Consider the following 13,604-nt stretch of genomic DNA (forward strand, 5'->3'; position numbering starts at 1 on the left):
AGGAGTGCTATCAAAGTTGGCAATATGGTGTTAGGGAATCGCAATTATTACACAAAGGAATTTCCAATGAAAGTTGACTTACGCCCCACCACCCAGTTCTTTTTTGTCATAGCGTCGTTGTCAACCTATTAAAACCTAAAACCTATCAAAAAATTCGTTTTGGCTGTTTGTCTGTTTCAAAATTTATTATTTTTTTTTTTTTGGCTTATTGTTTTTGTGCATATTTCCGCTATGACTGTCAATGTTGATAAGAAGCATATTCCGTACTATGTGAAGCCCATCAAGCATGGGTTAGGCGGAATGATGGCCACAGTCATTTTGCAGCCGCTGGACTTCATAAAGACCCAAATGCAGCTGGCTATCAAGGGCGAGTACAAGAGCTCCCGAGATTGTCTGACGAAGGTGGTCAAAAACGAAGGAATCCGGGCCTTGTACAAAGGATTAAGTGCCGGATTGATGCGACAGGTGACGTACCCGACGGCTCGAAATGGATTTGCTGACATGTGGATCCATTATTACCGCAAGCAGTACAACGCTGGTCCGACTCATTGGGAACGTATGGGAATAATAGGTTTAGGCTCAGCTTTTGGAGCCATGATCGCAAACCCGGCGGAGGTGGCCATGATCCGGATGATGTCCGATAATCGGTTGCCGCTGGAGGAGAGGCGCAACTATAAAAATGTAGTTGATGCTTTTGCTAGGATCGTAAAGGAAGAGGGAGTGCTCGTCCTCTGGCGAGGATGCATGCCAAACATGGGTCGTTCCATGGTGGTCTACATGTTGCAATTCGGTGTCTACTCCAAGTCATGGCGCGTAAGCTCCGAATACTTCTCTGGTCGACTGCCGCGGCAAATTTCGTCCGCGATGTTGACCAGCGTGGTGACCACCATGGCCTCAATGCCCCTCGATATGGCCAAAACGAGAATCCAGCAGCAGATGACGGGCGAGTACAAGGACACCTTCGATGTCCTGATGAAGGTGTCCAAGAGCGAGGGTATTTTTGCTCTGTGGAAGGGCTTCACACCCCACCTGTTACGTAGAGGTCTGCACATTGTGTTTGCGGGCATATTTTTCGATCAGCTCACTAAAGCCTACAAGCGTTATGTGCTCGGTGACGACTAAATTGGTTTTACCTTCTCTTAGGTATCAACCAATATGGGGCAACGGAATTGCAATAATTTCAAACTTGTTCTTACAACAAGAATCAAATTTACGTCAGTGTATAAATTTCTTTTCCTCTGGGTCCAATATCTATCCGTAATAAAAAATAAATAAAACTGCAAAAATCTCTGACTTCAATTTATATTAAAATTATACTTAGGGGAGGGTGGCCCGATACCGACCCCCTAAATGGCAAAGGCGATAAAGGTGAGAAAAATCAATTTTTCAGTTCAGTTCAAAAATTTACTATGTAGAGGGATCAGTTTACTATACATCTAATTGATTAGTAAGTGCGTAGGTGCTTTGAAGAGTTAGATATTCAGGCAAATATAAAACTCCACTTTTTGGTCGTACTCAAAAGTAGTGGTCCGAAACCGACCGCGAAGTGATTTAAAGCTATCTGGGTAAAACTTTCCCAAAAGTTGTGTAGTTGTTGCACGCAGTATATAGGTCGGATCCACGAGGATGATTTTTGGAACATCAAGTTTTTTAAATACGATTAAACAAATCGAGAAAAAAATTTCATAAAAATCGGAGTACTATATCATATAGCTTCCATAGAATAAAAATTATTACCTCGTTGTTTCTCATCAGACAATCATGATTTTTGGAATGTAAAGTTTCCTAATGAGTCTTGAGTTACAAATTAAAACAATATGAAAAATGAATAGAAAAATGGTCATAGATTCGATGCTGTTTAGCCTTTTTGTATTTTATTAGATATATAATATTTAATGACTGCAAGGGTATATAAGCTTCGGCTTGCCGAAGCTTCCTTTCTTGTTTTACCATTTTTCTTTTTGACTAAAATACATCTTTAGTAACATTTTCCCTATCTCCTATTGAATTTTCATTAAAGCTTGAAACATTATTATTATAATGGCTTTAATTGTGTTTGCGCTAAAAGGTATTTTAATTTTTTTTCTGTGCCATTAATCAAACAGTTATTTACTGAAATAAAATCTAGGCTTCCCATGTGAAATTATAATGTTATGTGGAATTACATTCCGCTGAAAAGCCACGCAATTATTTTGAAGTATGCATTTTATATTGAGTTTAATTTTTATTTCTTTTTGCAAGTGGTTTTCTCCTACACATTCCAGACCTTTTCAACTTAAACTAACTATTGTTTAAAGTGAGAAAAGAAGAGGAGCAGTCAGCGAAGAGGAAAAATCAAAGTTTGCAGTTCATCCAGATAGGGAAAACTAATGCTTGTTCAACTTCATCCGCTTTCCCTCGGTATCTTTTTCCATTTAAAACCATGGCAGTCGTGGTAAAATATTGTATGTATTATACATGCTTTCATTGCCTACTGTTCGAGTGCATTGAGAACCACTCACACAAAACATTTCAGCAGCTAATCCGAGGAAGCAGCAGCTAACCGACGGATCAAATGCGTTTATTACCACGCTAATCCTGTAAATTCATTAATAAATGTCGGCGAACGAGCCGAGCATAATCCATTTTACTCAATCCACGCCCCCTTGAAGTCCCCCCCTTTGGCACAGTCCGCTGGCTGCACACAATACAGATACATACATATATCCTGGCGAATATATCACGGATGGCTGGGCAGGAGCAGCTGCTCCACTCGGTTTTTCCTATCCGGGCAGCTGGAACCAGTCAAAGTGGCGAATACAAAAAGCACAAAAAAAGATGGAATGCCTTTGTTGGCACTTCAACAAAAGCGCAGGGAAAAAACCACAATTTATCTAGTTCATTTTTGGGTACAACCGCTGCACATACAATTAAAAACGTGAAGGAAATTTATGAAATTCATTTGGCCGCCGGACAGGCCGAAATAAATGCAATTTTTTCGCCTTTCCTAATTAGGTTTCCACAGAGATTTTTCTGTTTCCCGTTTGCCGTATTTTTTTTTTTTTTTTTTTTGCGAGGGTCATGACTTCTGCCAATAAGCAGAGGGCAAACATATGGCGGGCGTGTATGATTGATGGGAGTTTTGCATTGATGTTTGTGTTTTTCCGCTGCTTGCAGGATATTGTGCCCATGGAACAAGTGAGCTCGATGGTCTCCAACGGCGGTGGCAGCGTGGCCATGCAGCGCGATGATGAGTACAGGAATCGGATCATGAAAAGTAAGTGTGTCGTGAGGCAGCCAAAAACAGAGAAACCCCCTACCGAAAACCCCACCGAAAACCCTCAATCCAATCACACTGAGAGGTAACAAAACTGGCAGGACCACTATCCCTGACCTACTGGCTTTGCAGTTGACATACTTAGTTTAATTCCCACATACCCTACCCGTACCCACCCCCATAAACCCCCCGCAGGAGGGGCAAATAAATAGCGTTTCACATTTCGCTTAACCGTTTTGCATCCCCCTCCGCATCTGCGCCCCTGCATGCTCACACACACACACACTCACACTCACTCACACACACACACGCTGCGCCTTACTCTTAGCCTAGATTTAAGCCAAGCGTAGCTGCAATCGTCATTTCGACACACTCTTTAACACACACACTATATAAATATATATATATATATATATAAATAACTGCCACATATACACACTTGTGCAATTTTGTAAATTCGTCGACTAACCAGTTTCTTTCCTTTAAATTATATATTAAACGTAAATTCATTTCATGATGCTTGCCCAACAAATTCGACGAATTTGGAACGCTCTCAATCTGTACAAAATTGCATTACCAATATCAAATAACGAAAAATGCCTCATCAAAATCCAACTAACTAACCAAAATCAACCAACCAAAATCAACCAACCAAACCAACCAAACGCTTCTCTCTCACATCTCTCCATCTGTAGTACGTAGACTCGGTGAGTGCAACATGATTAATATTTTAATAACAATTCTTTCGATTGCGGTTTGTATATGGTATATCCACCATATATAAACTGTGAAACAACCAAAACGAACTAACCAAACTGTGTGCATATATGCGCATAAGTTGTGTCCTGGTAAGTATGATTTCATTTACAATTGAGATATAGTTTAGCCTGAAATTAAGTTCCGAGTGCATAAATGAAATATTTACAAGCGCCTGATTGCTCTCCAGTGTTCAACAGGGCGTATGAGCAATGCATTCCATCGGCATATCGGTGTGTCTGTGTGTCAGTGTGTGTGTTGGCCTCTCTGTGTGCGCTTGTGTGAAACGCATTAGCATTACATTTACATTTACACTACCGGCTACCGTCTACCAGCAGCAAAAGGAAATGGTCTCGGGGGGCGTATACTTAATATCTGTTTGTGGCTATATATGCCTGACGGGCCTTTGGCTCTGTGGCCTTTCAGTCCGTCCGAGCGACAACTTCATTTGGGCCAACCGGGCAGGCGGCCCATAAACCATAATGCTGACCTCCGCTGTAAATTAGTGGGCAGCACAAAAGCCCTCGCAAAGGGACGGCATTTTTCATCATTAGTTAATTTGGGTCCCCAGTTGTCGACCAGTCTCCTTTTTTTCTTTCCCTGCCATGTTCGACCCACAAATTTAGCATAAACTTGGCATTTAGCAAAGGCAACGAAAACAAAAGTATGAAACAAATCATTTGCAGGCCAATGACAAAAGCGGGTCGGAATAAAAGGAATTAAAAATGGTTGGCTGGGCCCAGTCTAACCCCATTTTCCGCAGAGCCCTTCAGCTAGTCAAGTCCTCCGGGAATTGGCTGCCAACAAATGCAGGAGCTGCCGGTTCAATGCTCTGGATGCTGCAGCTAAAGCTAAGAAAATCGCCTTGGACGCGGCCACGAGCACAAAAAGCCATATAGAGCAAATATTTTATGTCTTTCAATGAAAAACTTTGCGCAGGCTTTTTCACTTTGATGCACAGCAAAAAGAATAAACCCGTTTTGGGTGATAATCTATATAGTGTAATCTCAATAAATTGTTCTTAAAAGATTTTAATTATTGTAGTTTTAATAGCCAAGAGTTTAAGTTTTGTAATCTTTAAGCTTGTAAAAAAGAGCTGGCTTAGAATTTAATTGAAATTAACTGAAGTTAAAGCCGAACATTTAAGAAGATCAAGATCTTGAATAAAAAATAACACGTTTACTTAAGTCTAGAATAGTTGATGCAGCTTTTACCATTTCAACTCAAACATTTCTATTGTTAATAGCCTGTTTTCTTTGAAACTTTTAGTTTCAAGTACCAGCCACTTAGTTTGCTCCGTGTAAAAGTCCAAAAGTTTTTCCTCACCCGCTTCGGTTATGAGTTTTCCCGTCCGAAAAAAAGCCAAGTAGAAAAAATAATAAAATAAATGTCTGAGCATTTTTCCCCTTTTGGCCAGATTCAAATGATACGTTTGAAGCATTCTTGATGCGCACAGATTTTTCACAACTTTTACGGCGGATGCTTGCCATTTTGGTCCATTCGACTCGAGAGCCGGGATATTGCCTATCGATCGGGCTCGGATTCCCTAGGGACATTGAGCCAAGCGGAAACATGGCACTTAAATGCTGGAAATTGAGTATTGAATAGTTGGCAAACAATTGCCAAATGCTTTTCATGGAAAAGTTCTCTCCGGGGGGCGGAGGGGCGGACCAAAAACCCCTTAACCCCAAAAAGGGTAAACTTTAAGAATGCCATTAATTAGGGCGCCATCAGAGGCGTGTCTTCTGGCTAAATAGCCCGCCAGTTTAGCTGCCATTAAAGCACAATAATAGGCCCTGTCGGCTCCGGTCGCGTCAGTTCTTAGCCAGACTCTGGCAGTTGGCCAAGCGCTGACAATATAGCTTGGCAGACAAAAGACAACGCAGCCCAGAAAATGACGCATTTGGGTGCAAGTGGCTCGTGTGGCCTCATGCGGAAGTTGTTAATTTGACGCACAATGGGCGAGTGGCGATGGAAGTGGCACAAGTGGCGTTAGCAAGAGACACCACTGTGTCGTGGTGCAACAGGACGTGTACGTAGTCCGATAATTACCAGCAGGACAGCAGCTCTTGGATGCTCTCCAGTCGCTAACTTGTTGCCAGAATGGCGTTCTTGTTTCGCTTTTAAACTAGTTTACTATATATTTCTCTTGGCAGCTGGCAGGTGTGGTGCATCCTGCTTAAGCAAACACAGCTAGCCAATTAGTGTAATTTATATCAATTCAAAGACCAGTTTTTGCTCATTAGCCGAGCTTGAAATTGAAAATGCAATTACTTGCCCCAGGTAGTAAAAGGTAAACAAGAAGAGCAACCATTTCAGCAGCGCACGGGGATACACAAAAAGGAAAAATGAAGTTAACTTTTACTTCACTCTTCAAAAAGTTACAAACGCTTTTCCTTTAACACAAATAGAGTACATGTTGTGCTTCTTTGCATTTAATAATAACATAAACATGTTATTATTATTGTAATATTACCATTACAATTTCATTATATTCTGTATACTTTTTCAATTAATATTATTCAGGGAAGAATATTAAATGTTGTTGTGAAATGCATGGGAGGCCAGATATTTTTGATATTTAAAACAAAGGTCTATTTGAATATCAATTACAATTAAAAGTTGTTTACTGATAGCAACCCCCAAATGATTTATTATTGAAATGGATATATATAAATTCTTCCAGTTTATTTAATTTGTTGTGCAAACAATACCCATATTCTCGAAGTATTCAAACAGTTTCGCCTTGAACTCATCGGCTGCATTAGTTTTCCCTTCGGCAGCTGGAATAAAGACTGTCGCCTTTCAAATATTTACAATTCAATTTGACAAACACAAAGATAACGAGCCAACAGTTGTTGCGGAGCGGCGCATTAAATATTCAGGTTTATGCAAGCATGTAAATGCCAGCCGAGAATCGGCGAGGATATGGCCAAGAGTCGAGTCCTTGCGTGACTTTCGCTCGCCTTTCGCCCGTTTTCTGGTTTTCTGGTTTTCTGCCCACGGGAGCAACCGGTTGAAAGTGGAGGCTCGAGCCCTTGGTTCGTGGCTGTGGACGCGTCTAAGAACATGCTAAACTGGCCTACTTGCTGGGCCAAAATAATGGGGTCTCTCGAGGAGAAAGGCAGGGGGGGGAAAGGAGGGGGACACAGATGCGACAGTTGACAACGCGGTCGAGTTGACTCAAGTCGACTTGACTCGTCTTGACTTGACTGATGCAAAACCATCAGCGGCAGCCAAATGAACACTGGCATAATGAAGGCGGTTGCGGGGTTTATTTTCAACAATGCCTGGGGTTTCGTCAGGGATTGAACTGCACTTGAAAAAAAATCCCATTTAAATATTTAACTACTTATGAGATAACTCACTGAACTTTCAGAATGAAATTCTTTAAAGCTTAAAACATTTTTCGTTATAAAAATATCTTTAATTAAATTTGAAGGCGGTTGCGGGGTTTATTTTCAACAATCCCTGGGGTTCGGTCAGAATTTAATTTCAAGAGGTTTCCCCCGTTTTTCAAGTGTTTATTTTGCAATATACATTTCGGGGGTGCCTTTAGTTCGAAGTAAACTAGTTCGAGGTTGCCAGCGACAAAGGATGCGCTGCATCAAAGCCATCTGCGAGTGGTCTCCGTTACATCGGGCATGGCATCCGGCAGTCCACATCCTGCATCCTTGAGCTGAAAACGTAAGCGGAAAGCGAAGCGTAGTTCTCGAGCTATTAACTTGTCCACTGTCAATGGCAATTAGCATAAATTGTGGCCCACTCCTTGACCCGCCACCGCCATCGCCATCGCCGTCGATTGTTAGCTAAGCACAAACAAAGGGATATATATATAGTACGCCCGATAAATAAGCAAATAAATTTAAAACCATCGTTCAGTTCGGTTTGGTCTATAAACTACGCCGGACTGTTGGAAACGTGGAGCGGACAACCAGCACGTTGCATTTCCCCCAGGCGTGTTGTTATTAAATTAGTTTTCCGTGTTTCCGTGTTTCTGTTTACGGCGTTCTGTTTTCCGTGCGCTCCGAGCTCGTGTTCCGGTTGGTCGACTACGGATTAAGGACTACTCCGTATTAAGGACTGCGATGAGTCTCGGCAGCAGGAACGCCATCTTACGTACGGCTCACTTGACAATAGTCGCTGCTGCACCGCACACTGTTGATGTTGTGGCTTTGCCTTTGTGGTTGTCCTAATTTAAGTGGGGAAACTGTGCAAAGGCCCCTGGAAAAGCGGCAGCCCAGCCGGAAAACTTTGTGCCCAAAAACTTTTTAACTGAGTTTCTGGCGGTCGCTCGAGTGCTGCTTAAAGGGGAAATTAAATAAACGAAAGCGGTGGCAAACTCAACCGAAAGTTCGCCTCAGACGTTGCAGAAGTTCTGCGTGCGAACTTCTGGCAATTAGCACAATTGGCAGGAGCTAAGTTCTCCCCTAAAATTCCCATCAGTTGTCACCTTAAAAAAGCGTCAAGATATCGGATCGAACCGACAGCCTGTGGCAAGCGACTGCCACCAGCATGCAACAGCCACCCCAGCGGCACGGTCGACCTGCACCACAGCACCAGCACAATCAGTACCAGCACCAGCACCACAACCAGTGGGCACTGCACCACCAGAACCACCAGCAGGCACCGCGCACCACCGGCAGGCACACGATGCTGGGCAGCAACCACAGCAGCCAGCGGGAGACCAGTGTCTCGCCCCGCCGCGTGGCCCTCGACACCACCGCCTCGGGATCCACCAGCGGATTCGGGTTCGACCGGGGTAAGCACCGCTGAAAAAGCCAATTTCCGGATTTTTGAAAGGGGTCACATCCTCAAAATATGAAAAAAATCTACCCAAAAATCGAAACAAAATTTAAGATGTAATTTCTTAGGGGATTATGTTACAAGCATTTTGAGGTATACCAATTTAAAATCGGACAAGTTTTAGAAAAGTTATAGGCTTTCAAGTGCTGGTTTTGGGGCATTTCCGAAAAAGCCATTTTTCGGATTTTCGAAAGGGGTCCCATCATCAAAATATGAAAAAAAAGATCCAAAAATCGAAACCAAACCAATGATGCAGCTTCTTAGAGAACATCATCACAATCATTTTAAGAGATATGCCAATCCAAAACAGGTATCATTTAGAAAAGTTTTAGGCTTTTAAGTGCTGGTTTTTAGGCCATTTTTTGAAAAAGGCATTTGAAAATAATGCGAAAAAAACAAACTTGATTGTCTCCTTTAGTTTCCGCGAACGCAATTTATGGGTAAATAAGGTAGGGAGCTTCCTCCATCCACAATTATCCTAAGCCATTCAAACGCTGTCGCACAATTCCAACTATAATTTATAATCCCCGGTAAGGCATCTTTAAGTTCCTGGGCTTTTAATTAAATCCTCCAAAAGCTGGGGCGACAGTTTTCCGGAAAGGGGAAATCCAATGAGAAGTGGGCTTAACTCAGCAGAAATATGTTCGAAAAATTGCCGAGGCGTGTTCTCCGGCGCCAAGAGGAAGAAAAAAAGGAGCGGAGTGCAGTGGACGTTGAAGGAGGGGGCGGATGCACACAGCGAGTGGGCGAGTGGGCGTGGCATGTGCAGGCAGGCAGGCACACACTTCCGACCCATGCAGGGCCACATCCGTCCGCCATAATTAAGTTCCACCAGCGGGGAGCAAACACCCAGCTGCCCAGGACACTCGACCACAGCCCAGCCAACGAGCCAACCAGCATCGCCGCTCCCTGCTGCACTTTAATTGATTTCAAAGTTGGTCACGTTATCAGCTTTTGGCTGTTTGCAGCCGTCCTAGTTGAGTCCTCGGGCCACCTTGCACCCGCCACATCCTTTATCCTCTCGGTTTTGCGTGAGCCCCGTGACCCCGCTCTATTTATCCTCGCGCGCCCTTTGATCGCGCTCCGCGGAGAACAAACAATAAAGGGGTTTGATTAATTCTCCGTGCGGTTAGCTCAGCGGTGCTGACATCAGCAGCCCACCAGCTCGTAGGTTTACACTGCTGAGAAATACTATATTATATTGAAATAAATATAAACGGGATTAAAATACTGTAAGGCATTTTAAATGATTTAAGAATGAGAACATTTTGAAAGAACAAAATTTTTATCCAAGCTAAACAGATATCCATTTATCATTACTTTTAATTGAAGCCTTTAAATTCCTCTACTTTGTAATAATAGAAAACCATAAACAATCATAATATGCCTACACCTACAATTTATTAACTTTTTCCACTATCATGCAATTTATTTTGAAGTGCAAAAGCTGTAAGTTGCCGACCAAAAACCACGAGCCACAAAAATTATTAATTATAGCTCGGCAAGCTTATCGAAATCAGCATGCAAACAGCAAGTAATGAGTGGAGCGGTGGCGGGGGAATTATTGCAGCGTGAAAACACATACTTTGCGGTAAACTTCTTTTTAATTTCGATGTGAAGTGAAGGGTCCGCAGCAAAAATCAATTAAAATTAAGTGCTCTGTGCCGTTGGTCATGCACAGAGCATATGTCTATATAATAAACTTGATGCGAACGCTTAATATGCCGGGCACAACGCTCATGGAGTGGGGCATCAATATTTCATGCCTCGCTGGGACAGAGCAGCGACATTATCGAGAGAGCGTGGAAAAACCGCCCAAAAGATAGTAACAAAATAAGGAAAAGAAAATGGCAAAAAATGAGCAAGCGACCAGCTAAAAGGGAAAATGGAAGAGGAAAAATAAAAGGACGGAAAGTCCGACACTCGGTGGCGACATCGAAATCGACAACGACATCGAAGCTCGGCGCCGCTTGCCATTCATTCATTGTGTGGTCGAGGGGCAGATATATATATATATATCTATATATACTTTCGACGTCCAATTCACCATTGATAAAGTCAGGAGCAGAAGCAGGAACAGAAGGCAGGACCCTGAACCAAAATGTGAATTATTGGCAAGCATTCGCTCGGGCAGTTTTTTATTTCGCTTTTCATTTTATAGCACGGCAAATACGAATGCGTCGTCAATGTGTGGGGTTATGAATTATTGATTGGGCGATAGTCCTGCCTGACAGTCACTCTACTTAGCAAGTCGCATGCCAAAGATGAATATTCATTCTAATGAAGGCCATTGATTGGATGGCTGCAATCACAATCAGCAACACCGAAAGAAACCAAAGCAAAAAGGACCCTTAAAATGGTTGTTGTTCTATCACAGAATTAAAAATGAATAATTTTTATAGAAGTCAAATACCATACCCGATAATATATTATAATAGTTTTAATCTAACAGGGTAAAGCCATTTTATATATCGTGCTCAAAGTAATTTGGTAAAATGTCACGAGGATAGATTAATATCGTTTTAATCTGGGTGAATTTTAAATGGCAGAGAGTACTTAAGTATTCAAAAATAACTTTTTAATGATCCGTTTCTCCCATATTTGTTTTAAAGTGCGCTTAAAGCTTTGTGAGTATTTCCCACTATCCAAGTTGGCTTTGCAGCATTCACAACTTTAACAAGAAGCAAGAAAAAAGGAGGCTCCTCTTTGCCCAATCACTTTCATAAACTGAACTGGCATATTTCATTCGGTTCACTGTGGCGGCGTCGAATAAATTCCGACCCCGTCTATTCATATTTTATGAGTGCGAAAGGAGCAGTGGAGTATCCAGTGCTCCATAATACTAACGAATGTGTACGGGTCCCCGGGCTTCCGTAATTCTCCTGGAATTGATTCGAAGCTGGTGAAACAAACACACCGTCCGCATCCGCGTCCGCTTCCCTTTCAACAGGCTCCTTTAGAATTTCGCTACAAGCCGCAGATACATGGTAGTTACATCGTAGTACAAGTTGTACTTGTGGCCATGTTCGAGCAAACTTTGCTTAACTTCTGGCCCTCATAATAGAGAAGAGGCAAGCGGGCCAAACAAACAGGACTTGGATGTGTGTGTTTGTTTGCCCGAGTGTCTCTGGCAAACTTTCACTGCGCGACAGGGACAGTGACCTCATATGACAATAATTCGACGCATTTGTGTCACATCCTCGTGCACACCAGAATCCCCCTTTCCGTCGCCTTTCCCGCCGTCGGAAAAGCGCAAACGTCGACGATTGCGAGGACTGAGTATGAAAAAGATAGGGACAGTTATCTCCGCCTGACCCCTTGCCTGGAGCCTAGACAATTGCACAGACCATTGTTCGAGCCACAGTTCCTGGCACCACCCATCTTTCCACCTAACACACCAACCCACCCACCACCCACTCGACCCACCGACCTCTCCCATTTGGACGTGCTGCTACACTTCCGCCAGCAGTTAAGTGCGACATATTTGCCTGGCTAATTTCGCACACAGACCGCCGCAGGACTTTCGGTTCAAAGTCCTGCGCCTGCACCGAAATTTCCTACAGAGAAAAATAAATCACAATCTAGAATAAAAAATCTTATACTGTGTAATATTTCTTGTATGCCAATCTTTGTGATTTAAGGTACATTTATTCAAACATAGTAATGTTCCCCTTTATATTACAATATTAAAATCAATGATTTAATTATAATTTTTTAAGACTGGCCAGAATTTTTTTTTAAATTCTCGACACAAAAATAAAGTTAATAGTACATAAATACCCGAAATTTGCCAACAAAGGTTTCCAAACATTTCAGAAAACAAGCGGAAATGTTCTTCAAATTGTTTAGCCTTACTAGCTTAACTTATTTAAGTTTTTTTTCTCTAGTAAAAAAATTGTGCTTACTTTCTCCCACAACCCAAATATGAGCTCATGTATCGTTTTTTTGGCTTACTCCATGTGTGTGACATCATTCGCTCGTCTCGGCTTCCCAATTCGGACAGGAAAACCGCTTGGAAATCCTTTGCTCCGCTTCACCAAGAACAAATCGTGTTTATGGCTTTAGCAGCTTTGTCTTTCAATAGGCAAAAATGGTCCGCCTTCGTTTTTATGTTTGTCTATAAAAACTGCGTATGGGAAAATAAAAGCCAGGGGCGGGCCTCACTTAACTGCCATCCGGTTGTGGTTAAGAAGTCCTCTCCTGTCGTTGGCACTGCTATGAAATTCCTTTTTTGGAAAAGCGAATTGTTTGGCTAGAACTGAAAGCGGTTTAGCAATCTTCAACTGTGAAATTCTGTTTGAAACCTCAACTTTATTTCCGCTCAATTTTCCATGCTCTTGCTTTTATCTAGCTGGCCAAATGAAGCAGTTTTCTCTAATAGAAAATGCAAATCGAATGGAAAGTAGTTTCGTGCTTGCCCCGAAACAAAGTTCTAAAGTAGCTGAAGCGGAATGGAGGAAATTCTTTAAATTCTTGGGTGAAGATCTTATCACTGAAAAGATACAATTTGGCAAACCAAATTAAAAGTTTGTTGAATATCTTACTCTCAATAAATAAATCAATTATAATGTATAGATGTTTAATGTTAGTAAGAACAATTCTTATTTTGGGAGAGCCAAAATCGATAGATAATAACAACTCCCAACACGAAATTTGACCTTTATTGGAAGGCCAGAACACATCGGAGACTCCCTGGTCTGTTAGCGATTAGAATCTGATGCTAAATGTGTGCACGTGTGACACATGGGCAAAGTCGCAGGGTCCCAGGACACACTGATTGCCCGGT

The 13,604-nt window shown here is 42.2% G+C and overlaps 2 protein-coding genes across 6 annotated transcripts in view; both read left to right on the top strand.

Moving 5' to 3' along the window:
• The window catches only part of LOC108096321 (band 7 protein CG42540), a 41,101-nt gene that overhangs the window by 7,022 nt on the left and 20,475 nt on the right, over window positions 1–13,604 (top strand). For 3 of the 5 annotated variants that reach the window (XM_017197853.2, XM_017197851.2, XM_017197854.2), the window contains exons 2-3: window positions 3,157–3,256; window positions 3,952–3,963. In XM_017197853.2, the coding sequence (XP_017053342.1) occupies window positions 3,157–3,256; window positions 3,952–3,963 (112 nt within the window). The remainder of the gene's footprint in view (window positions 1–3,156; window positions 3,257–3,951; window positions 3,964–13,604) is intronic. The other 2 variants (XM_017197852.2, XM_017197855.2) reach the window with 1 other exon arrangement.
• LOC108096322 (mitochondrial 2-oxoglutarate/malate carrier protein-like) lies at window positions 120–1,278 on the top strand. Its single transcript, XM_043209055.1, has one exon. The coding sequence runs from the start codon at window positions 232–234 to the stop codon at window positions 1,120–1,122; it is 891 nt and encodes a 296-aa protein (XP_043064990.1). The 5' UTR covers window positions 120–231; the 3' UTR covers window positions 1,123–1,278.

Source organism: Drosophila ficusphila, unplaced genomic scaffold, assembly GCF_018152265.1.
Source record: "Drosophila ficusphila isolate 14025-0441.05 unplaced genomic scaffold, ASM1815226v1 contig_106, whole genome shotgun sequence".
Classification (NCBI taxonomy): Eukaryota; Metazoa; Arthropoda; class Insecta; order Diptera; family Drosophilidae; genus Drosophila; species Drosophila ficusphila.

What these genes read in the sequence shown, in the direction of transcription:
- LOC108096322 (XM_043209055.1), top strand. Translation starts at nt 232, where the DNA reads ATGACTGTCAATGTTGATAAGAAGCATATTCCGTACTATGTGAAGCCC.